The sequence below is a fragment of the Chrysochloris asiatica genome, unplaced genomic scaffold, assembly GCF_000296735.1.
Source record: "Chrysochloris asiatica unplaced genomic scaffold, ChrAsi1.0 scaffold00166, whole genome shotgun sequence".
Lineage (NCBI taxonomy): Eukaryota > Metazoa > Chordata > Mammalia > Afrosoricida > Chrysochloridae > Chrysochloris > Chrysochloris asiatica.
In genome coordinates this window covers 3,625,348-3,649,795 of record NW_006408684.1, presented here as the reverse complement: position 1 = coordinate 3,649,795, position 24,448 = coordinate 3,625,348, and the positions used below count along the sequence as shown (strand labels likewise).

Sequence of the window (24,448 nt, the reverse complement as noted above, 5' to 3'; positions counted from 1 at the left end):
ACTTGTTCTTGTAGTAATCAGTCAGACTACCATTATTGTTTTGGATTTTTCTTGCTGGTCTTTCTTTATGAAGTATCTTCTGTTCTTCTAGCTGCTCCAGGCTGGTCTACTCGACCTTTCCAGTGGAAATTTCCCACCTCAGATAATTCTGGATGGGGCCCAGGTTTCCACCTATAGTCTTATGCAATGCACAAGCTCCGCAGGAGATCTCTATCACTGGGTAACTTCTAGCCCCCTTTAAGGTATTCCAATCAGTTATAGGCTGAAGACGGGCTTACAAGCTTTCTATTGTGATGTTTCTGGCTATTCCCCCCCCCCAAGTGTCGATTTTACACAATGGTAGGCAAGGGAAACCAAGATTCAAAAGACAGCCAAGCATCTGAACATTATTTCCCTTTAACGCATTCAAACCATGCCTCAATCCCTGTATCCCGGAGCCCTGTTGTTCCAAAATTGTGTGTACATCATAATTTACCTCTGTCCCACTTAGTCCATGGGAACCTGTCTAACTGTTCTCCCATCTGCCTTGTTCTTCCATTTCCCTCCTCCTTCTTTTGTATTGCCCGCAACCCCCACCTCCAAGCACCCCAAGCTTACCTGTGTCTATTCCCTACTCTATGCTTTATCTTCCCCTCCCTTCCTCCCCTCCTCTCATGGCATACATCCCAGCGATCAACAATTTTATATATAACCCCCCCCCCTTTTGGGTGAGTTATTTTTCTTAGTCTTTTACCTGCTTACAGTTTTCTGATAAGTATTTCCTCTTAAATTATATTAAAAAATCATATCACCTACCAGAGTATACCAGTTATCTTTCTCCTCTTCTATCTTAGATGCTAACATATTCACTACTGTGATATTCACTACTGTGGTAAAGTGGATTTACTTGATATGGCTCTTCCTAACTCCGGGAGTATAGTGGTTACGAATCAGGCTGCTAACCTGAGGGTCAGCAGTTTGAAACTACCAGCTGTTTTGCGGTAGAAAGATGAGGCTTTCTGCTCCTGTAAAGATTTACAGCCTCGGAAACCCTGTACAGGGTCACTATGAGTCGGAACCGACTCCACAGCACATAACAACAACACTCACCAAATGATTGGGCTGGACTAAGCAAACAGGGTTACAGCACTCTAACTCAGGGATTGGTTGTTTTTGGATTTCTACTCTGTTTTAAAAAAGCTATCTCAGGACCACTTGGATAATGGCTACCCAAAATGGGGGGGCGTGGGGAGCGGGGTGTTGCTACAAAGGCAAGAAGTGACTGGATTACAAGCTTTCAAGAGGGAGCCTAGATCCAGAGGGCGCGGAGGAAGGTAGACTCTCCAGTGAGTAGTATCCAGTCTGTTTGGGTGGGTGATGAAAGGAGATGGGGATAGGTCTGTTGTGATGCAGTAGTGAATAACTGCTTATCAGGACTGACTGTGAGGGTTGGAAATGTAAAGGTAGATGTTTTGTAGCAAAAGGAGTGGAATGACTGACTTTGCAGTCTAGGAGCAGAGGTCCCTGGAACCATCAAGAGAGAAGGGCCAAGAACAGGACAGAGATGGAGTGGCTGGGGGCTTTAGACACAGAGAGGGACGGGGACTGTGTGCTGATGACTAGGGGGCAGGCTTGCAGGGTGTACTCTTTGTATGGTTGATGATGCATGGAGGGAAATGTAACCATGGCAATGAAATGATATACGATAGGAAGAATGTAAAGCTAATGTTCTCCCATGTAAACTATCACATAATTCACAATAAAACATTTTTTAAAAAAGCAATGTCAGAAACAGGAACAAACTATCCCAAGCCCACTAACAGAGAACCATGAGGAGAACGTGAAATCTGCTGCACAGAAAAAGCACAGCTAGAAAGCGGGAAGCCCAAGGAGTGAGTATAGAAAGCTGATTGCGTTTGGCTTGCAGATTCGACCCTTTAGGCCTTCATTTGTCTGTAGCGCAAAGTGGAGTGCTATAACTTGCCCAAGCACAGTGCTGGTGGAAAGGCCAAGGACAGAGTAGCTGAGAGACCAAGGTCGAGAGAGACCCTGCCTTGGCACAGCTGAGGAAAGGCAGCACTCTTTTCCTTTCAACTTTTTATTGCAAATTGAGTGATAGATTGCATACTCTGGTAGGTGATATGATTTTTTAATATAATTTAAGAGGAAATACTTATCAGAAAACTGTAAGCAGTTTTGGTTATAACTTTTGGTTATAAATGTGATCAACAAACTTGAACTATTTATTATTAAGCCACAAATTTGTAACAGACTATCTAATGGAAGGAGCCCTTGTGTGGCTCAGTAGGATAAGCACTTGATCTCAAGGTTGGTTTGAAGTGCAAGGTTGGTGATTCAAACTCACTAATTGCTCCTAGGAAACCCAATACAGGATTGCTGTAAGTCAGAACCGATTTGGCGACACTTAATAACAATCTAATGGAAAGTTCATTCTTTAACATTACTATATTTCATGTTTTGAGTTAGTTAGACTGCCCTTGAAGTATATGTTTGTATTAGCCACAGTTTTCAAGTCTTTATTATGTGCTATTTCATGTTTTGTAGGATTGGGTGTTTTAATACATGTGAAATTAAAGCTGTCTGCAAAGTCTTGCATTTGAGATATTGCTGTCTTAAGATCTTATTGATTGGCACTTAACAGTTCTGATTTAATGAGTGGAATGTAATTTTGGGTTTTGCTATTTTAAAACCCTTTCTATTTTAACTTTTTGGAAATGTGTGACTAGTAAAACATTTTATATGTGTGATTATTGAAATGTGTTTCACAGATTTTTAAAAAATGTATTCTTTTTGTTGAGACTGTCCACAATAAAGCATAACAAATTCAGCAGTTTATCCATGTACAATTCAGGGACATTGATGACAGCTTTAGGGCTGTGTAAGCATATTCACCCCACTTTTTGAGTTGTTCCTCCCTTATTAACATAAACTCCCTGCCTGGACTACTCCTACTCCCCACAAGATTCCTGTCTAGTTTTTCAAGGGGAACTATCCTGGATCAGACCTATATTTTGTGAATATAGACTTGATCCAGAATAGATAATTCTTTAAAAATCATAATGTTCAAGATAAGCATTTTTGCTAATTAAAGTTGTTTGGCTTTATGATGACTTCAGGGGATACTTATTGTTTAAAATTGAAAGTTTATCTCTGGGCAAACCTGAGATTCATGTACCTTACATGGCCTCACATAGATATTTAATATTTTGAGTTTTGAAAAATAGGCATTTATAACTTACATCAAAGCTTCTAAAAAAGAAAACAATTCTTAAAAGTTTGACTGCAATTTTATGCTCTTAGAGTAATAAACTGTTTTTCCTTTGAAATCTTACAAAACCAATGCTTTTGTTTTCATTCTGAAAATTAAAATGAAACACAGTTTGGTCTCAGTCCTGTACATCTGCCAGTCAGACCTGTTTTATTTTCTGGTGATTTGATTTTCTTGGTCAGATAACCTGCCCGCTGATAATCAGTGGTGGTAGTATGTGCATATGAGGTGGACTCAGAGTAGCCTGCAGATCATGCTGTCCTTTACATCATGGATGGCGGAAATGTGTGTCTATCAGTTAACTGGAATAACTTTTCACCAGTGGTGTTTTAAATCTTTGTAGAAACGTAATTATTTGTTTTGAACTGTGCTCTAACTGGATGCTTTTCTTTGTATTTTTGTCCTCTCTAGTTCTCAGGGTATCACAATTAGTCTTAATACTACATCTGGCATGGTACCATCATTTGAACTTTCTGACAACACTAATGACCAATCTGGAGAACAGGAATCTGAATATGAACAAGGAGAGGATGAAATAGTGTATCACAAATCTGATGGCTCTGAATTGTATTCTCAAGCATATACAGAAGAAGGACAATATGAAGGCCACGATGCGGAATTGACAGAAGATCAAATAGAATATGGGGAAGAGCCAGAGGAGGAACAACTTTACAATGATGAAGTGTTAGACATCGAAATCAATGAACCATTAGATGAATTTACAGTGAGTCTTTTTTCCTTTGTATAGCTAAAGATAACATTGCTACACGTCTATAGGAGTTTGAGACTGATTTTAAATCTATTTACCTCCCTAGGGAGGGTGGGAAATTAGACCTTATTATCACTGTCTGCCAGTTTCTTTATCGGAGCTATGACAAAGTTTGTGTTGACAGCTTGTTTGGCCTGAGGTATTGCTCCTTTGTCATTCTGGAAGGCTGCACAGAATTGTGACCTTGAGTATTGCACCCTTAAGGAAGAAAACAGCTTTGTGTGGTGGAGATACACTGTCAATTGTTAGAAGTACTTAATGCAGAAGCTTTTATCCAGGCTTTAGACAAGATCTGATAAAGTCCTTCTAAGGTGAAAAGATTATTGACCTGCTAAAGACATCTTCAAGGTGCTAATATTTCAATGTGATTGATGTCCCTTTCATTCATCCTTTTTGTAACTGAGAATTGTCTAAACTTGAATAAAGAGATTGGAGATTAGTTTAGGAAATGTCACACATAATTTGTTATATATCTAATCAGGAAGCTAAGATTGTGCTGATTTTTATTTTGGGAAGATGATACTGGTTGGTAATTTTTAAGTTGAAATGTCAGATAAAAATATTAGTGAAAGTTTGCTCATCTGTCTTAACTGATTCATCACTAAAAGAGAATTGCTTTTTAAAATAAGTCATGATATGTGTGTATGTGGGGGGGAAGGAAGTGATCACAGTAGCTGCGTGTTATTGTTGTGAAGTGCTGTTGAGTCGGTTCCGACCCATTGCGACCCTATGTAGGGTTTCCAAGGAGCAGCTGGTGAGCTTGAACCACCAACCTTGCAGTTCAAACGGCTTTGCAGTCTGGTACATTAACCCACAGCGCCACACCAGGACCCCTAGGTCTTTCAGAAATGCTAGGGATCTACTGCAATATGGTGCACAGGGAGGGCTTAGATGGTGTTGGAAAGGCGGAGAGTTTAGAGACCTGAAAAAGCCAATTCTTGGTGGGAATAGCTGTTTTTCTGTTTAATACTTCATTCAGAGTACGGAAAGTGAAAAAATTTGCTAAATTTTGATTATTGCTACATGAAGGGGCTTGAAAAATTCATGGGAAAATCCCATTATCTTTAAATTCTATTTTTACATGAATTTTTTGAAGCTCTTTATCATATATAGGAGTATTTTCTAAAGCGATTGTTTAAGTAGATGCTTAGAATAGTTAATTCTAGGCATGATTGTTTTTAAGTCTTTCAATAGTGATTTTGATTGTTTTTTTGCTTGCTTATCAGCATGTTCTTCTTGTTAAGTGCTATCAAGTAGGTCCCATCTCATAAATACCCTATGTTAGGATTTTTCAGGAGCAGCTGTGGCTTTGAACCTCTGACCTTGAGGTTAGCAGTCCAGTATTCAGTAATGAAAAGAAATACTTGTAAATTTGATTTTGGTGAATTGAATGATGTATAAAACATCTTGGACTTGCTATTTAAATAGCTTTTATAATAAACTAAAACAAGCACACAAAAAACTTTCCTGGTATGGATTTAATTTATTTTGGTATATTTGTTATGTTTAAAGTTGTTAAGTGCCGTCCAGTCTGTTCCAACCCATGGTGACTCTGTATTAGGGGTTCCATGGAGTGGCTGGTGAGCTTGAACCACCTATCTTTGGTTCAAACGACTTTTTAGTCTAGCGCGTTAACCCACAGCACAGTATAATTTTAAATGTTTTTTCAGAATTACACATCTTTGGAAAATATTTTTAGTTATTCTCCAGTTGTATAGTTCTTTTATTTCTCGTAGATGGCAGTAAAATAAGATGATCAATTCAATGATTCCGGGGATCCTTTCTACTTGTAAATTCAATAGTTCATATCGCTGCTGATTTCCAAGCACTGGGAGCACAGATATTGAGAAAGCTTGAAACATGGTCTCTCCCCTAGGTGCACTTAGAATTTAGTGGGACAGATCACTGTGTGGAAGCACCTGATAAGCTAGTGAGCACTGCTAAATAAGAGGGAGCTGTCACCGCTACATTCTAGTAAAGCTTGTCATAAAGATATTTTATGTTGTTGTGTGCCATTGAGTCGGTTCCAACCCATAGTGGCCCTGTATAACAGGGTTTCCGAGGAGTGGCTGGTGAGCTTGAACTGCCAACCTTGCATTTCAAACTAACTTTGCTGTACAGTGCATTAACCACAGTTTTAGTTTATTGTATTTCACTGTCAAACTTGAGGTTATATTTAGGTTCCAAGTTGTCATCAAATCAGGTTGAATTATTCAAAATCATGTATAAAAGCAAAAACAAGTGAAAATTTAATATACTTGGAGTACTCTTCTATAATAGAAGAGTTAAATATTTAGTTGGCGATTATGAAAGTGTTTACGTATTTGTAGAGAGCTGTAAATTTGAAAGGTGAGATGTATTTGTCTTTTTTATAAGCAGTAGTGTAGTGGTTATCGGGCTGCTAACCTTAAGGTCGGCAGTTCGAAACTACCAGCCGTTCCACGGGAAAAAGATGAGGCTTTCTGCTCCAGTAAAGATTTACAGCCTCAGAAACTCATAGTGTAGGGTCACTATGAGTCGGAATCGACTCTACGGTACTTAACAACAATAACTATCAGCTTTACCTTACTATGTCTAGCTTTATAACTATTGCCATTCTTTTCTTTTATTCTTAGTTCTTTAAAATTATTGGTTTATTTTCTGTTATCACAGTGGTAACATCTGGAATTCACCTCTTTTTTGGATGGGAGGAGATACAGAATCAGATTGTAAAATATTCATCTCTTGCTCTGCAGTGGATGCCTCTCATTGTCTTCTGAGGCTGGGCTATATCCATGAACAAATTATTCATTATTGTACTAATGAACACATTAGTAGAATTTTTTTTCTATTTATATTCCAATGATAATTTAGTTTATTAAATGGTTTATTTAGCTATGGTTCTTTTTAGTATTTGTTAAAGCTCTGGTAGCGTAGTGGTTACGAATCTGGCTGCAAACTGCAAGGTCAGCATTTCGAAACTACCAGCTGTTCTGAGGGAGAAATATGAGGCTTTCTGCTCCCATAAAAATTTACAGCCTTGGAAACCCTGTACGGGGTCATTGTGAGTCGGAATTGACTCCATGGCACATAACAACAAGAACAACTCTTCAAACCAGAGTTGAACTTTATGAAGCATTGATCATGAGCACTTTCTATTAGCGTTCACTGGTCGTATTACACACAGGGACTTTTGCAGGCAACTGGAAGTAGAACCATGAAACTACAGGACTTTACCAGGGTTCTTTTTGGTGTACAGCTGTAAGGTTCTTTTCTATGATGCTAAAACATAAGAAAATTTTTAAGTTTTGTCAGTTTTGCTGATGCTGTTCTTAAGAGTGAATTGTGATTTGGTTTAAAAACCTTTGCTCTTATGTTAGTTATTCAACAAAATACTTGAAAATTATCTCATGGGTGATTTATAGTCGTTTATAGGGCAGTCTGTTTATTTAGGGCCTTGAAAATTAAAATGAGATTTCATAAAACAGTGTTCTGTGAAAACAATTTCAACTTTCAGTTTATATGTATAGGATACCAGATTTTTGTTTCTTAGTGAGAATTAGCATGGTATAATTAACAAAGTATACTATACTTTGTTGTAAATTGGCTGAAATTTTTGATTAGCTTTGTCTGGCCTTATTTGAAGTCAGTTTGTTCTACCAGTGAATTATGGGTATGGATAGTTGCTCTTTTTAATAGGATGCTAGCAGTTTCTTCTGGAAAGTAAAGTGCAGTGTGTTCAGAGAATCTGAGAGAGAGCTGCATGAAATCAAATGCTTTTTAACCTTAAGTATATCTGTTTTTCTTTGGGGATTGCTGAGGATGCTGTTGTATACTATAGAGTATTCACTTTTCTTAAATGGTTTCTTCTTTGTTGACTGCCTTACAGTGATTTAATTCTTCATTTTAGCAAAGGGCACTCTCCACTGAGTGAGAAAGGGAGAATGGAAAAAAATCTGACATAGTTGCTAGTTAGCAGTTCCAAAGGAAGCCCATTTTTCTTTTGCAATTGTGATAGTTTCCAACCAACCTGCCTGCTGTTTTCTGTACACCATATAGGGGGATGCCAGTGCATGATTCGCTTCTTTCATTTTATATACAACCTGGAATCAGCTCTCTCATTCAAGGGAGAAATCTAATGGAGAAATTAATACTAACGTGGCTTTTGAATTGCCCATAATTGTGTTGTTTTTTATTGTATTAAAAGGTGTGAATGTTGGGTATCATTTCAGCCTCCTTAATGCTGAGTTCTTTTATCATAGTGCATGTATAAGTGCATGTACAATTTCTTTTTAAGATTCACCTTGTTCTTCTATTACTTTTAAGAAGAGCTATTTAACAGGACATCCTTGCATTTTCAGTAGAATCCCTTGTCACTAACATTAGCACTGGATTAGCATAATGTGCTTTGTTCTCATTAATACGTAGAGGAAGTTACATTCTATTTTTGTGCCGCTCTGAGCTCAGTCAGGTAATTGTCATAGTAAAATTTGCTAAAATAATTAAGCATGAGTCATAAAGATGAAAAGTGCTTTAAAAAACAGAACAAACAAAAACAAACAAAAAAACCCCAAAACCCAAACGATGTATGAGAAAAACTTGTTTTCTCTTTAATGGCTGTTAGGATGAAGAATACTTGCAGGCTTATGGTGGGCAACAAGGGATGCAAAAGCAGGAAGACTATGTTGCTGAAGATAAATTAGATGAGATTACTGATTCCCAGGTTGCTCCTGAAACTGAAGAGGTACTTGTTAATCTTTTAAAAAGAGTCCGAAAGTTGCTGTTTGTTTTCCTTTCTTCCAGATTTAAAATTAGCATCTACTTAGCTCTTGTGAAAAGTTGATATACATCTCTTCTTAGAACTACTGAGTGTAGCTTTCTAGACTCTTTGGGGAGTGAGTACTGATGAGCTGTGTTTTCCGGATCGCTGTTTGCCCTTTAAGGGTTACCACATACACTGTTTGAAATGTTTTGTGGGGATGGGGACAGATATCTTTGATAAATGGTTTGTATACATTACTGCTTTGATTGGAGTGCTATAATTGCTTTTAATCTTTCCTTATAAAGTAAGAATTATTGTGAATGTTAGTTAATTTTGATCATTACTCAAAAATACTACTTGATTCCCTGTGTTTAGGTAGTAAAGAAACAAGGGTGGATCAAGCTTGATTCATGCACTCAAAAGAACTAATAAAGGGAGAGAAGACAAGTGTAAATACCTTTCACATAAGTTAAAAAAAGCAAAATCTCCCATAAGTGGCTCAGATAGAGTGCTTTACGTGTTCTCAGAAAGATCACTTGGGCTGGCTGTGTACCTGAGTGAGTTGGAGAAAAGGGGTCTGGACCCATCGAGGCTCTTTAGGTTTTGAAAATGGGTGTAGTTGTAGTATTAGAGGTTATAGTGGCACAGGGCTAAATCGATTCTGTTGTGTAACCTTAAAACACGCTCCTGTGGACCAAGCATGAAAGCTAGAAATCCATCCCACCACCTTATGACTTTATTTAACACAATTTTTATTAATATTTATTCTCATTTATTTTAATCCTTTTTCCTGCTTTTAAATAGTGCTCTTAAGAACTGCTGTTTCATGTGCTTATTATTAGCTCATTTATTTCAATTATTACTCCAAATCTGTTGAAACAGTTTACAAAACATTTTGTTTACCATTTCTCTTTGATAATATAATTTTGTTGTTATTAAGTTCCATGGAGTTGGTTTTGACTCATAGTGAGTAATGCTATGTTCAACAGAATGGAGCCCTGCCCTGCCTAGTCCTGTGCCGTCTTCACAAGCACTCCTGTGTGTGAGCCCATTGTTGCAGCCATGGTGTCAATCCATCTTGTGAGGGTCTTTCTCTTTAGTGCTGATGTCCTTCTCTAGGGACTGGGTCTTCCTGATAATATGTCCGAAGTATGTGAGACAAAGTTTTGCTGTCCTTGTTTTAAGGAGCATTTTGGCTGTACTTCTTTTAAGATAAGATTTGTTTCATTCTTTTAGCAGTCCATGATATATTTAATATTCTTCACCAACACCATAATATAAAAGCACCGGTTATTCTTTGGTCTTTCTTATTAATTGTCCAGCTTTCACATGCATATAAAGAAATTGAAAATACCATGGCTTTGGGTCAGGTACACATTAATCTTCAAAGTGACATTTTTGGTTTTAAACATTTCAGAGAGGTCTTTTGCTGCAGATTTGCCTAATGTAGTATATTATTTGATTTCCTAACTGCTGCTTCCATGGGCATTGGTTATGAATCCAAATAAAATGAAATTCGTGACTTCATTCTTTTCTTCATTTGTCATGAAATTGCTTAGTGTTCCAGTTATGAGGATTAAAAAATAAATACATGTATTGCGGTTTAATCCTTAGTGTTGTTGTTAAGTGCTGTCAAATCGGTTACTATCCATAGTGACCCTGCATAGAGTTTCCAAGGAACTGCTGGTGAGTTTGAACCTCTGAGCTTGCATTTCAAACCAGTCTTGTGGTCCATTGCTTATTCTACCATGCCACACCAGGACTCTGACTAGGAAATAATAAAATTTGGGTTCTGTATGTTGTTGTTGTTGTTGTTGTTAAGTGCCGTCAAGTCGGTTCCGACCTGGTTCAGAAACACCCTGTGTAGGGTTTCCTAGGAGCAGCTGGTGAGCTTGAACACCGACTTTGCAGTTCAAATGGCTTGGGTTCTACATAGTTGGTTGATATTTCTGTTTGCACACGTAGAAACCTGCCCAAACTTGATCTTTTTATTTAATTTGACCTTTTAAATTGTATTTGACATTTTCAAATAAATATTGAGTCTGTAAATGACTTAATTCCCTTAAAATATAAAGCAAAGATGTTGATACAATTCTCACAGTTGTTAAGTATTCCCCTTGTTTTTGTATTACTATCTTTTTATTAATTTCACATCATTTTGATTAGTCTGTGGTACTTTAAAGTTGGAAACTTAATATCAATGATTTGCCCCCCTAGAATTTATCTTTTCCTTTGTTTAGTTAATATTGATATATCTCCTTACTCTTTTCTAATACTGTATTGTTTTTGTAGCACTATTCAGAATGTGGAAATGTATTTTAGATTTTCTTCTTAAAATCTGTGAGATATAAACTCATCTTGTAAAGCAGCTAAAGAATCAGAATGTTAAAATGTGTTAACATTGTGTATGTACTTGATGGAAGTGACTAAAAGTATTGCTTGTAGATAGAAACATTTCAAACTTTTAATTACTGAACTGTTTATTAAAAATGGATTCCAGGTGTGATGCTATAGGATAAGTGCTGGACTGCAAACCACAAGGTTGGCAGTACAAACCCACCAGCTGATCCTTAGAAACCCTATACCTGGTTGCTGTGAGTCGAAACCAACTCGACGGCACTTAACAACAGCAATGTTCATTAAAATATTAAAATAAAAGAGGGTTATTATTTTAAAATGAGAATCGTGGCTACCATTTTCAGTGTCTTCAGAGGCAAATACTGTGGGATGCCTGGGATTAGTTCACATTGGTTGTTGTTGTTAAGTGCTGTTGAATTGATTCTGATTCGTAGTGACTGTATAGGGTTACTGAGGAGAGACTGGTGAGCTTGAACCACCAACCTTGCAGCCCAGTGCATGAACTCACAGTGCCACACCAGGACTCCAGTTTCACATTAATTTTGGTTAGCTATCTATTTGTTAAACCAGTAAAGAATAAATATAAGAAGATTAAGCCATTGGGATGTTTTAGTCAAATAACAGAAATGGGATTTAGGATATTTGTGAATTTGTAATTTGTTCCATATATAGACTCTTAGAACTGACGTAGTTAAGTGCTATGAAGTTGGTTTTGACTCATAGCGACCCTGTATAGCGTTTCCAAGGAGCGACTGGTGAGTTTGAACTGCCAAACTTATATTTCACAGTCCAGTGATTATCCTACTGTGCCACACAGAGTCCAGGTCTGACATTGTTAAATGCCGTCAAGTCGGTTCCAGCCCATAGCGACTCTGTATAGGGTTTCTGAGGGGCTGCTGGTAAGTTTGAACCATGAACCTTGCGGGTCAAATCGATCTTGCAGTCCAGCGCATTAGCCCACAATGCCACACCAATGTAACCATGATAGAATATCTATAGTTTTAATTCTCACATAAGTGTTTTTTTAAAAAAAGTTTTGTGAATTGAGTGATCATTTACATAGGAACACATCGGTTTTACACTCATCGTTTCATTGCAATGATTACAGTTTCCTCTGTGCATCATTATTCAACAATATTTACTTCTGTGCCCTCTGTTATTTTGGGGGAGGATATACAAAAAAACAGGAACATATAATCATTTAAACAACCAAAGGGCACATTGTGCAAGCCTGCCTCCTGGCCGCCAGCTCACAGCCTTTCTCATTCCATGAGTCTAGAGTCCTCAGCTGCTCTGTTTCTCTGTGTCATCATCTCTGCCTGCATCTTTCATGTCGCTGCTTCTCTGGGTCCCACATTTCGCTAGTGCCCTTCTTCCTTGATATGCTCCTCGGGTCCTTTGTTTCTGGACTATAAGATTACCTACTCCCCCATTTTTATTACAAAACTTCTACCTTTATTGTTCTGATAGTCTCAATTAATCATGATAATAATTATTCACTGTTAAATCATAAGAATCTTATCCCCCATCTCCTTTCACCAGACCTGTGTAGACAAGATGAAAGCTATTCAGTGGGTATTCTATCTTACCTCACATACTCTGAAACTAAACTCCCTCTTGAAAACTTGTAAGCCAGTCACTTCATGCTTTTATAGCCCCCCCCCCACCCCATTTTAGGTAGCCAGTGTCTTAAGTTGTCTGTCTCAATCAACCCTGTATACAGAGTTTTTTTTTTAAGGTTGAGTCTGATTAATAATGTTCCTCCCAATCTCCTTATTTGGGAATCCTGGTGTGGCACTGTGGGTTAATATGTCAGACTGCAAAGCCATTTGAACAGCAAGGTTGGCATTTCAAGCTCACTAGCTGCTCCTTGGAAACCCACCCTACACAGGGTCACTATGAGTCGGAATTGACTCGACAGCACTTAACAATAACAACAACATAATGCTTTGAGCTAACAATGTAACCATGCTATGAGCATTATACTTTCTTCTAAATAAAGAGATTAGGAGGAACATTAATAATCAGACCCAACCTAAAAAAGAAACGAGAACTTATAATATTGTGAGAATTAAACCCACAGGCACTCGTGGTTACATTGTTTGAGTGAGTTTTTGTTATTAAGTGCTGTCAAGTATATTCCACCTCAGTGACCCACCATGTATAGGGTTTCCAGTACTGTTTTAACATCTTCGTGGGAGGCAGAAAGCCTCATCTTTCTCCTGAGGCACTACTGGTGGGCTCGAACAGCTGACCTTGTGGGTTTGTAACCTAGTGCTTATTGTATGGAGCCACTGTGCTCCTATAGAGTGAATAGAATCTCAGAATTTCAGTTTTAGAAAGGATTCATAATTTTGGGGAAAGTGAGATCCCTGCTTTTTAGCTTGTATCAATATGGATCTTGGACTGATTAAAGATTTCAGTGTAAAACAAACCAGACATACACATGTTACATATGCACACATTTCACAGACTATAAAGGTGTTAGAAGAAAACATTGTCATCATGGTATGCTAGCATTAAGTTTAACCAGCTTCAAAGCAGGAAGCCTACTAAATATTGAAAATTTATTTCTTATTAATGTGGAAACATTATGTTTAGCTTTCTAGATTTGATGTTGGCCTTACTCTAATTAGGTATCCAGACTTGCAGATTTCCATTGTACAATTTCAAGGCTGTTGCTTTTATTATGATCTATAGTCCATGCAGTATAGACTTAGTTGTAGGAAGACAGGCATGAAAAGGATTATGTTGTTGTATGCCCTCAAGTTAGTTCTAACTTCAGAGTGACCCTGTATAGAATTTCGAGTCTATAAGTCTTTACAAGAGCAAAAGGTATCTTCTTTCTTCCATGGAACAGGTGGTGGATTTGGACTGCTGACGTTGCAGTTAGCAGCCCTATACGTAACCCACAGCCCCACCAGTGCTCCAGAAAAGGAGTCTGCTGACTCTTCAAAGACTTTTCTCAGCATTCTCAAAGAAATCTTCTATAAACATATTATAATTACATCTTAGTCTTAGGACTATAGGAAGGGAGGATAGTGACTATACTATAGTTAGGTGACAACGTATTCAGCCAATAATGGGGACTTTATTATTAAGGAAGTGATGGGGAATGAATACCAAGCAGATGTTAGTTTTGTCTTCTCTTGGTGGTGTTTTGTTTCCTTGAGTTGATTATTCTTAGTAACCCTATAGGACATAAAAGAACTGCCCCATCGAGTCTCCTAGGCTGAAATCATGATGGGAGCAGATTGCCAGGCCATTTCTTCTGAGTTGAACTGCTGACCTCTGGGCTCTTAACCATTGTGCCACAAGCCTCCTTACTCTTCCTAATGTGGTGCTGTTGTTAGTTCCTTCCAGTTCCTGGCAGCTCTGTGTACCCCAGAAGGAAGCGCTGCCCAGTCCTGTCCCACCTTTGCACTTATTGTTATCTTTGAGCCCATTGTTGCTGCCATTGTGTCCATCATGTTGAGGGGCTTCCTCTTTTGCTTACTGTCTCCTTTACCAAGTACTATATCCTCCAGGGACTAAAACTAATCATAAAGAAAAAAAAGAGTGATTTTATTATATACAAATGTACCAAAAGACTGTAAACACAATTCAAATATAGCATATGTAGATAGATCTAACAATAAATTCCATGTGTAAGGCTAATATACTTACTATAGATTCACAATATAAGAATTAGTTACCTTCACCCTACCAGTATATTCAGTATTCAGATGAGTTTGTCTATAGAAGAAAGGACAAATACAGTAATTCAAAAACAAAAAAAGCAAATGACCAATACACATGTAAGAAGGTATTCAATAAAATAAGTAAAAATCAAGTAAAATTGGTTATTTCAACCTTTTTAAATATTGACAGAGATCAAAATTATTGGTTAGGTGGGAGAACATTTTGGAAATACATATTTCAGGAGAAATTCTCCTTGGGTTTTTCACGTGTCTGCATGTTCTGCTGGCAAAGCACTGACAGCTCTTTGTTCTGGACTGTCTTTTCAAGAGTGTTTGTATAGCAAACAGCCTGAAAAATAGAGATAATAGTGTCTTCCCTCACAGTGAAAGGCAGGCATGCTTACTGCCCATTATAAACCATCTAAGGGGTTTAAACTTCTTGAGGGTTTCTTTCCTGTAATGTAGCCCCCTGTGTGTACAGGCATCATCTGGTCTTCTTCACATTGCCCAGTGGGACATAATAAGGCTCAGGCACAAAAATGCTGAGACTTTGGCTCCTGGTCTTAATCATAAGTAATAATTTGTCCTATGTTTCTGACGTTTGGTCTTCCTGTAATAGCTTCCATGAAACTGGCAGGCATACTTGCTATTTGAAAAAAAGGGTGAAATCTCAGGTCTTCAATGTACTTGATAGTAACAAAATCTTTAAAGCTTGTGTTGTTTAACTTAATGATTCCACTTTGAAGAGAGTTGTCAAAGATATGTAGCAGGTATTATATATTTGCAGTATTGGAAATAAATGGAACCAAAGTAAGTTTTTATAGAGGATTAAATAAATGGTAGTATAACCATACAATAAAATGCAATGCATCAAACGATAACTTAGCTCTCTATACGATATGGAGAGATACTTATGGGAAACTCAGTGAAAAGAACAAGATAATTTAATTCCTCAAACTTCTCTGTAACTCTGAATATCTAAATGTGTGTATAAATGTATAAAACTTTTTTTTACACTGAATGAAGACAAAAATGGTAATAGTGGTTGCTTCTAAGTGGTGGGATTATTTTGTGTTTTGTACTCCAGAATTTTCTCAATTAAAAAACTTGTACTACGAGCAAAGTTACAGTTATAAGTAAAGCAAAACTCTAATTCATTTTAAAATGTGAGTAAACTGGCAATTATGGAGTTGCTAACATTTCGGTCCTTTAATTTGGAAGCCAGAGAACTGTAATTTGCAGTTATTTAAATCCTTTGCTTTGTAGTTGCTCTCATATAAAGCTTCCTAAAGGGTTGTTTAAGCCTCATCTAGATTAAATATCTTATCTTTTTTATGCCATCTTTTGGGAGATTTATTATTTGTTTTTACTTTAAAAACTTTATTGGAGACAGATTATATTTTAATCTTTTTTTCCTGGCAGCATATTTGTTGTTGTTAAGTGCCGTCGAGTCGGTTCCGACCCATAGCGACCCTGTACAGGGTTTCCGAGGGTGTAAATCCTTACGGGAGTAGAAAGCTTCATCTTTCTCCCGCGGAGCGGCTGGTAGTTTCGAACCGCTGACCTTAAGGTTCGCAGCCCAATTCGTAACCACTATGCTACCAGGGCAGCATATATGTTTTGTTTTTATTCTTAAGGTTGTTGTTGTTAAGTGCCATCAAGTCGGTTCCTACCCATAGTGACCCTGTATAGGGTTTCCAAGGAGCAGAATCACTAAATATCAGTCATTCCAAAAGATAATTCTTGGAAATTTGTTAGATGCATAGATAGTACTATTTTAGGTATTGAGAAGTAAATGTCACTTAATATTTCAGCACTTTATAATATTGGTTTTGGCAGGGTTGTCTAAATTATATAACCCTTGGGTATGAGTAATAATTTTAATTTGCTACAGAATTCCTGTCTTTCTAGTTCTTTGACCTACTTTCAGAAATGTTTGCAAAATGTCGCTAAACCCTCCCCTCTTGTGCTCCACCTCATGTTGCAGCATGCATTATGCTGGATTGCATAAAATGCGGAGAAAGCATGGTGTACTCCTTTAGATAGCTTCATTCTAGGAGCTATGTTAGGTCCTTATTAGAATTTAGATTATTGTTGTTGTTAGGTGCTGTTGACTCCAACCCTGTGTACAGTGGAATGAAGCACTGCTCAGTCCTGTACCATCTCTGTAATTGTTGCTATGTTTGAGCCCATTGTTGTATTCATTGTAACAGCCCATCTCTTTGAGGGTCTTCTTTTTCAGTGACCCTCAATTTTAACAAGCATGATGTCCTCCAGGGACGGACCTTTCTTGATAACATATTCTAAGGAGGACTTTGGCTGTACTTTTTCCATGATAAATTATAGAACTAAAAAAAAAATACTGACAATTGAAAAGCCTAACTTTGATAGTTCCTTTGTTTAACTTATGTTATGTTAGGCTATGTTATGTTATGCTAGGAGTCCAGGTGTGGCGCTGTGGGTTAATGCACTGAATTGGAAAGTCAGTTTGATCCGCAATGTTGGAGATTCAAGCTCAGTATCCGCTCCTTGGAAACACTGCACAGGGTTGCTATGGGTTGGAACTGACTCAGCAGCACTTAGCAATAACTCTAGGCTAATACAAAGAAATCATTAGACTCAAAATAAATAATAAAGGTCTAAAGGAGCTCAGGTAGTGTAGTGGTTACGAATTGGGCTGCGAACCTTAAGGTCAACGGTTCGAAACTACCAGCTGCTCCGCAGGAGAAAGATGAGGGTTTCTACTCCCGTAAAGATTTACACCCTCGGAAACCCTGTACAAGGTCGCTATGGGTCGGACCCGACTCGATGGCACTTAACAACAACAACAACAATGGAGTCTTGGTGTGGCGCTGTGGGTTGTTAATGCGCCAGATTGCAAAGCTGTTGGAACAGCAAGGTTGGCGGTTCAAGCTCACCAGCTGCTCCTTGGAAACCCTATACAGGGTTGCTATGGGTTGGAATCGACTCGATGGCACTCAACAACAACGGAGTCCTGGTGTGGTGCTGTGGATTAATGTGCCACACTGCAAAGCTGTTTGAACTGCAAGGTTGGTGGTTCAAGCTTACCAGGTCCTCCTCAGAAACCCAATACAGGGACGCAATGGGTTGGAACTGACTTGATGGCACTTAACAACAACAAATGAAAAAGATTAAGGAGTTCTCGTAGGTTAGTAATTACGAGTCAGGCTGCTAATGTCAAGGTCAGCAGTTCGAAACTACCAGCTGTTCTGCCAGAGAAAGATGAGGCTTTCTGCTCCTGTAAAGATTTACAGCCTCAGAAACCCTATACAGGGTTGCTGTGAGTAGGAACTGACTCCACAGCATATAAACCACCAGTGATAAAGATTAAATATCAAGCCTTTCTCACTAAATGGCCACATTAGTGCCAATTATACTATTTTTTGTTGTTGTTGTTGTTAAAAAGGCTATTTTATTTTTTAACTTTTTTTGTGTGACTTGGGTGATAATATACAGTACATATCATTTTTCATTGAACAAACCATACATATTTTGTTTCATGCATTGATTGCAATCCCCACAATGTAATGTAATTCATTCTCTTTCCTTATTATGTTTCTCATTTCCATTTCTCTTATTTTCTTACCCTTTCCTGCCTTCTGAACTTAGTCTTTAGGCAGATGCTGCCCTTTTGATTTGCAAATGGTTGATTATGTTAAAGAGTGAGTACCTCCCTAGTATGTTACTGTTCCACTTTTACAAACTTTTCTATTGTTTGAACCATGAGACATGGAGGCCTAAGGGCCATAGTAAGGTAGATTCTGCCAGTCTCCACCAGCCTGGTATATATTTTTTAAAATAGGATTTTGAGATTGTTTTCACATTCCCCCCCCCCCTCCCCTCTATCTAGGACCTTCTATTGTGGTCCCTTTCATAGCTTCCTGTGGTAGCTGGCACCATCCATCTGTTTCTTCTGTTGTCACTGTGGTTTGCATGGTCTATTAGTCCTTTGTTTTCATGCTTCTGTAATTTTCTTTACTCTTCTTTGCTCTGAATAGGGAGAGACCAGTAGTTGCATCTAGCCACTTGTAAGCTTTTAAGACCCCAATCGATACTCACAAGAGTAGACTGTGGAACAATTTCTTGTGAACTATGTCCATCAAACTTGATGTCTACTGGGACTGTAGTCCAAAGCCACTAGGCCCAGTGACACATTTGCTCCAGGAGGTATGACTACGTTTGCATGCTTGCTACCCGTTTGCTCTATTTATAAACATGGATTTGCTTATGTTACATACAGTTATGCTTGTAGAAGTATTACCAAACCTGTATATGGTCGAGAGTGTAGTCCCTTTCACCTACTGATACCTCTTCTTCTTGTTCGTCTACCTAGGTGTATCTACCTTTAGATTATTATATATTGTTTCTGATAACGTAGCATTGTATGTTGTTGTTGTTGTCAGGTGCCAGTGAGTCGGAACCGACTCATAGCGACTCCATGCACAGCAGAACGAAACAATGTCCTATCCTGGGCCAACCTCACTACCGCTGCCACACTTGAGTCCATCAATGATGCCACCTGGCCAATCCATCTCGCTAGAGGTCTTCCTCTTTTTCTCTGACCCTCCACCTTACCCAGCATGACATCCTTCTCCAACGATTGTTTCCTCCGGACAATATGTCCAAATTATGAGAGATGAAGCTTAGCCATCCTGGCCTCCAAGGAGCACTCTGGCTGCACTTCTTGCAAAACAGATCTATTGGTTCTTTTGGCAGTCCATGGCACTTTCAGTATTCTCCTCCAGCACCACAACTCAAAGGCATCAATTCTTCTACGATCTTCCTTATTCACTGTCCAGCTTTCGCATCCATATGAGGCTATTGAAAACACAATGGCCTGGGTCAGGCGCACCTTAGTCCTCAAGCTGACATCTCTGTTCTCCAATACTTTAAAAAGTTCCTATGCAGCAGATTTGCCCAATGCAATATGTCGTCTGATCTCTTGACTAGCTGCTTCCGCGAGTATTGATAGTTGATCCAAGAAGAATGAAGTCCTTGACAACTTCAATCTTTTCTCCATTGATAAGAATGTGTTTATTGGTCCAGTGGTGAGAATTTTTGTTTTCTTGACATTGAGATGTAATCCATATCGAAGACTGTGCTCTTTGATCTTCATAAGTAAATGTTTCAAGTCCTCTTCACTTTCAGCAAGCAAGGTTGTATCATCTGCATATCGCAGGTTGTTAATGAGTCTTCCTCCAATCCTGATGCCACATTTTCCTTCGTAGAACCCAGCTTCTTGTACTATTTGCTCAGCATACAGGTTGAGTAAGTATGGTGAAAGAGTACAACCCTGTCTCACACCTTTCCCAATTTTAAAACATTCAGTGTTCCCATGTTCTGTTCGAACAACTGCTTCTTGGTCTAGGTACAGATTTCTTAGAAGTACAATTAAGTGTTATATGTAATGGTATTTATCTTTGTTGTCTGTAACTCTTGTTCACTTCTAGCCTTTTACTTTAGTGATACTAAAACAAAGGAAAGCTGCCTTTCCTTTCACCCAAATTAATGTGTTTATTATCAAGTTAGTGATTTTTCCCTTCCATCCTCTCTTATCCTTGGTAACCCGCAACAATTTTTTTCTTTTGTATGTAATCCTTTTCTTGATTAAAAAAAAAATAATAATAATGAGCTTATACAATATTTATCCATTTGTGATTGACTTGTTTCACTCAGCATAATGTGCTCCAGGTTCACCCACATTTTGAAGTGTTTTGTGGATTCATCGTTCCTTAATGATGTGTAATATTCCATTATATGTATGTACCATAATTTGTTTATCCATTTATCCATTGATGGGCAGTTAGATTATTTTGTTCTCTTTGCTATTGTGAGTAATGCTGCAGCGAATATTGTTGTTAGTGCCATCGAGTCATTTCTGACCCAGTGCAACCCTGTATATGGTTTTTAAGGAGCGGCTAGTGAGCTTGATCGCCAGTCTTGCAGCTCAAATGAACCTTGCAAACCAGCACATTACCTGCAGCACCACATATCCTGATATGACGCTGTAGGATAAGCACTGGAATGCGAACCACAAGGTTGATGGTTCAAACTTTCCATCTGTTCCTGAGAAGCCCTATGTAGCTTCCTATGAATCAGAACAACATATATCTATTGTTGTGGTTAAATGCCATTGAGTTGGTTTCCACCCCTAGTGGTTTCTGAGGAGTGGCTGGTGAGCTTTGAACCTTGTGGTTCAAACCGATTTTTCAGTTCAGTGCATATCTGTATGGAGTCCTGGTGTGGCCCTGTAGGGTAAACACTGGACTGCGAAATGCAAGTAAACACTGGACTCGAAAATCCTGTATGGTCTCTGTGAGTCGGAGCTGACTTGATGGCAGTTAACAACAATAACAACAACAACATATATTTGTCTATGTCCCTGTTCATATTTCTTTAGGCTTCAAAAAGTTTATGAAAAATGAAATTAGAAGATAATGGAATTTCCCCACAAAATTGTTGAAGCCTCCTTGCTGGATCAAATGTATTTCTATTTCTAACTTTTAAGAAAGTGCCAAACTGTTCTCCACATTGGTTACATATTACGTATTATTGAGACATGTGACATATTACAGTCTCAGCCACGGTGCACAACATTTCAATCTCTGCACATCCTTGCCAGTATTTTTTTTTTCTCCTATTTTTTTTCCCTTTTTTTAATTTTAGAAACTTTGCTATATTGAGGCAAGATGAGGATCTCATTTTGCTTTGCATCTCTGTAATGACTGGTGACTGCACACTTTTCTTCATGTTTGTTGGCTCCCAGTATGCCTTGGTGGTCTGTTCATCTCTTCTATTTTTCAAGGCTTGTCATTTAGACACTTTTGACATGTATGAATGGACTTTAAAAATGGTGTGAAAAAATCCCATTACCTTTCACTTCTGTTTTTACATGAACCTTTTGAATTTCTTTCATATGTTAGAAGAAATGGAAATTTCAAGAAAACAGAGGGAATAGAAACAAATACTGTTGAATGATGGTGCTCGGAGAGGATTGTAATCATTGCAATGAAACGAAGTACCATAGGATGAGTATAAAACTGATGTTCTCCCAATTCACTCAATTCACACTAAAAACTTAAATAAATAAAGGAAACTAGCTTTTCCTCAATAAAAGAGAAAAAGATTTCCATTGCTTAAAGTATTTATTTTTAAAAATTGTGATAGCATTTATGTTCAGTGATTCACACAGAATTTATAGGTAAAATTCAGTGAGTTTTGAAGAATGTTGGATTCACGTTTTCATCAGTGTTATGCTGTTAGCTCCTTTCCAGTTAATTCCCAATTCATAGGAACCACACATGCACAAGAGAAGAAAATGCTGTCTGCTTCTGCGCCATCCCTATGACTAGAATGTTGTAATCCAGATGGTTTTCATTGGCTATGGAAATGTCATTGAAACTATTTAGTACCATAGCAACATATACTCCTCCACTGACAAACGGGTAGTCATTGCACATGAAGTGCATTGGCTGGGTTCTAACTAGGGTCTAATGTATGGAAGACAAGAATTATTTTATTGAATGACCAATATCTCTTCATATATACCCATGCTACAGTGTAAAATTTTACTATTGTAATGAATTCTGCTGACATCCACAGCTGAATCGTGTCATCTTATCAGCATCTTCTCTCACTTTTTCTTAACCCAGACCCAGGAGGGCAGAAATGGTGTTTGGTGGGAGTTACAGAATGTGACCATAAGAGACATTAGATAATTCACTACACTATATTTAGCTAATAATCCGAGAAACTGGATTATACGAAGAAGAAGAAAGCATCAGGATTGGAGGGAGACTCATTAAGAACCTGTGATAAGCAGAGGATACATCCATGCTTGCTGGAAGTGAAGAGAACTTACTGATGAAGAACAAAGACTGTATACTTTAGCTTTGCCTTCAGTATGTAGTGCCCTCAATGTAAAGAAAACAAAATTCTTCATAACTGGACCATTAAATAACATCATGATAAAGGTATTCCTGGTGTGATGCTTTAGGGTAAGTACTGAACTACTAGTAACAGGTTGCCTGTTCAAATCCACCAGCCGCTCCTTAAAAACCAAAGAAGGGTTGCTGTGATTTGGAACTAACTTGACATAATAAATGGAGAGAAAAATTGAAGTTGTTAAAGACTTCATTTTGCTGTACTCCACAATTGACATTTATAGAAGCATCAGTCAAGAAATCAAATGATGGACTGAATTAAGCACATCTGCTGCAAAAGACGTCTTTAAAGTATTGACAAGCAAAGATGTCACTTTGAAGACTAAAGTGCACCTTACCCAAGCTATGATATTTTTCAATCACCTCATATTACATGTGAAAACTGGACAATGAATAAGAAAGACCATAGAAGAATCAGTGTATCTGAATTATGGTGTTGGTGAAGAGCATTGAAAGTACCATGGACTACCAGAAGAAGAAACAAATCCACCTTGGAAGAAGTATAGCCAGAGTTTTCCTTAGGAGTGAGGGTGGTGAAATTTATATCTCAGTCTTTGGACATGTTGTCAGGAGGGAGCGGTCACCAAGAGAAAAACAATATGTTTGGTAAAGTGGAAATCCAGCAATGAAGAGGCAGACCCCTATTGGAATAGATTCACACATCCAAGAAGTTGACAGTAGTTTGTCCAATCTTATGAATATACCTTATTTCTTCATTCTTTTAATGATAACTAATTGGTTATTTACAGTTTTCATGTTTTAGGAATAAAGCTACTACATATATAATAAACTTTATTAAACACAAATTTTGTACATATGTATGTTCATTTATTTTGTTTATTAACTAGGAGTGGAATTGATGAGACATAGAATGGTATTTAATTTTATAAGAAGCAGCCCAATGTATTTCTAACGTGGTTGTACTATTTGACATTCATAGTAGTAAAGTAACATATGTAAGGCTGTTATTTTCCCATGGCTTGATGTTGCCACTCTCTGTAGGTTAGTATTTCTAGTGGATATGAAAGAAACCCTGGTGGTGCAGTGGTGAAGTGTTTGGTTGCTACTGAAAAGCTATCAGTTTGAATCCCCCAGCTGTTTTGTGAGAGAAAGCTGTTACAGCCTGCTGCTTTAATATGTTAACATAGCCTTAGAAACCAAATGGGGCAGTCCTCTGTCCTATAGGGTTACTTTGACTTGGAAACAACTTGACAGCAATGAGTTTGGTTATGTTTAGGAGTGAATGTGAAATCCTTTGTCTTTGGGGATTTTAGTTTGCATTTCACTGTTCACAACTGATGTTAAACACACTTATGGGACATTTGTAAGGCGCCCTAGTGGCATAATGGGTTAATTGTTGAGCTGCTAGCCATAAAATCAGCAATTCAAATCCCCCAGCTGCCTCGGAGGGAGAAAGATGAGACTTTGTGCTCCTGTAAAGATTTACACCCTCGGAAACCCTTTACAGGGTCGCTATGGGTCGGAACTGACTCGATGGCACTTAACAACAACAACAACAAAGGAAACCAGGTACATAGTAAGATGGTCAGTATGAGTTGTCCACAGATTGGACAGCACAGAGCCAATAGCGTTGGACATTTGTATGTCTTCTCTTACTCTGAGGTAATGTTTTTTGTTTTATTATTTTTTTTAAAGGATTGTCTTTAT

General features: G+C 38.0%; 1 protein-coding gene across 1 annotated transcript in view; it reads left to right on the top strand.

Annotated features, from left to right (window-relative positions):
• LOC102812340 (RNA-binding protein 33-like) overlaps positions 1–24,448 on the top strand; it is a 163,970-nt gene that overhangs the window by 22,757 nt on the left and 116,765 nt on the right. The window contains exons 5-6 of the mRNA XM_006871302.1: positions 3,680–3,992; positions 8,641–8,760. Of these exons, the coding sequence (XP_006871364.1) occupies positions 3,680–3,992; positions 8,641–8,760 (433 nt within the window). The remainder of the gene's footprint in view (positions 1–3,679; positions 3,993–8,640; positions 8,761–24,448) is intronic.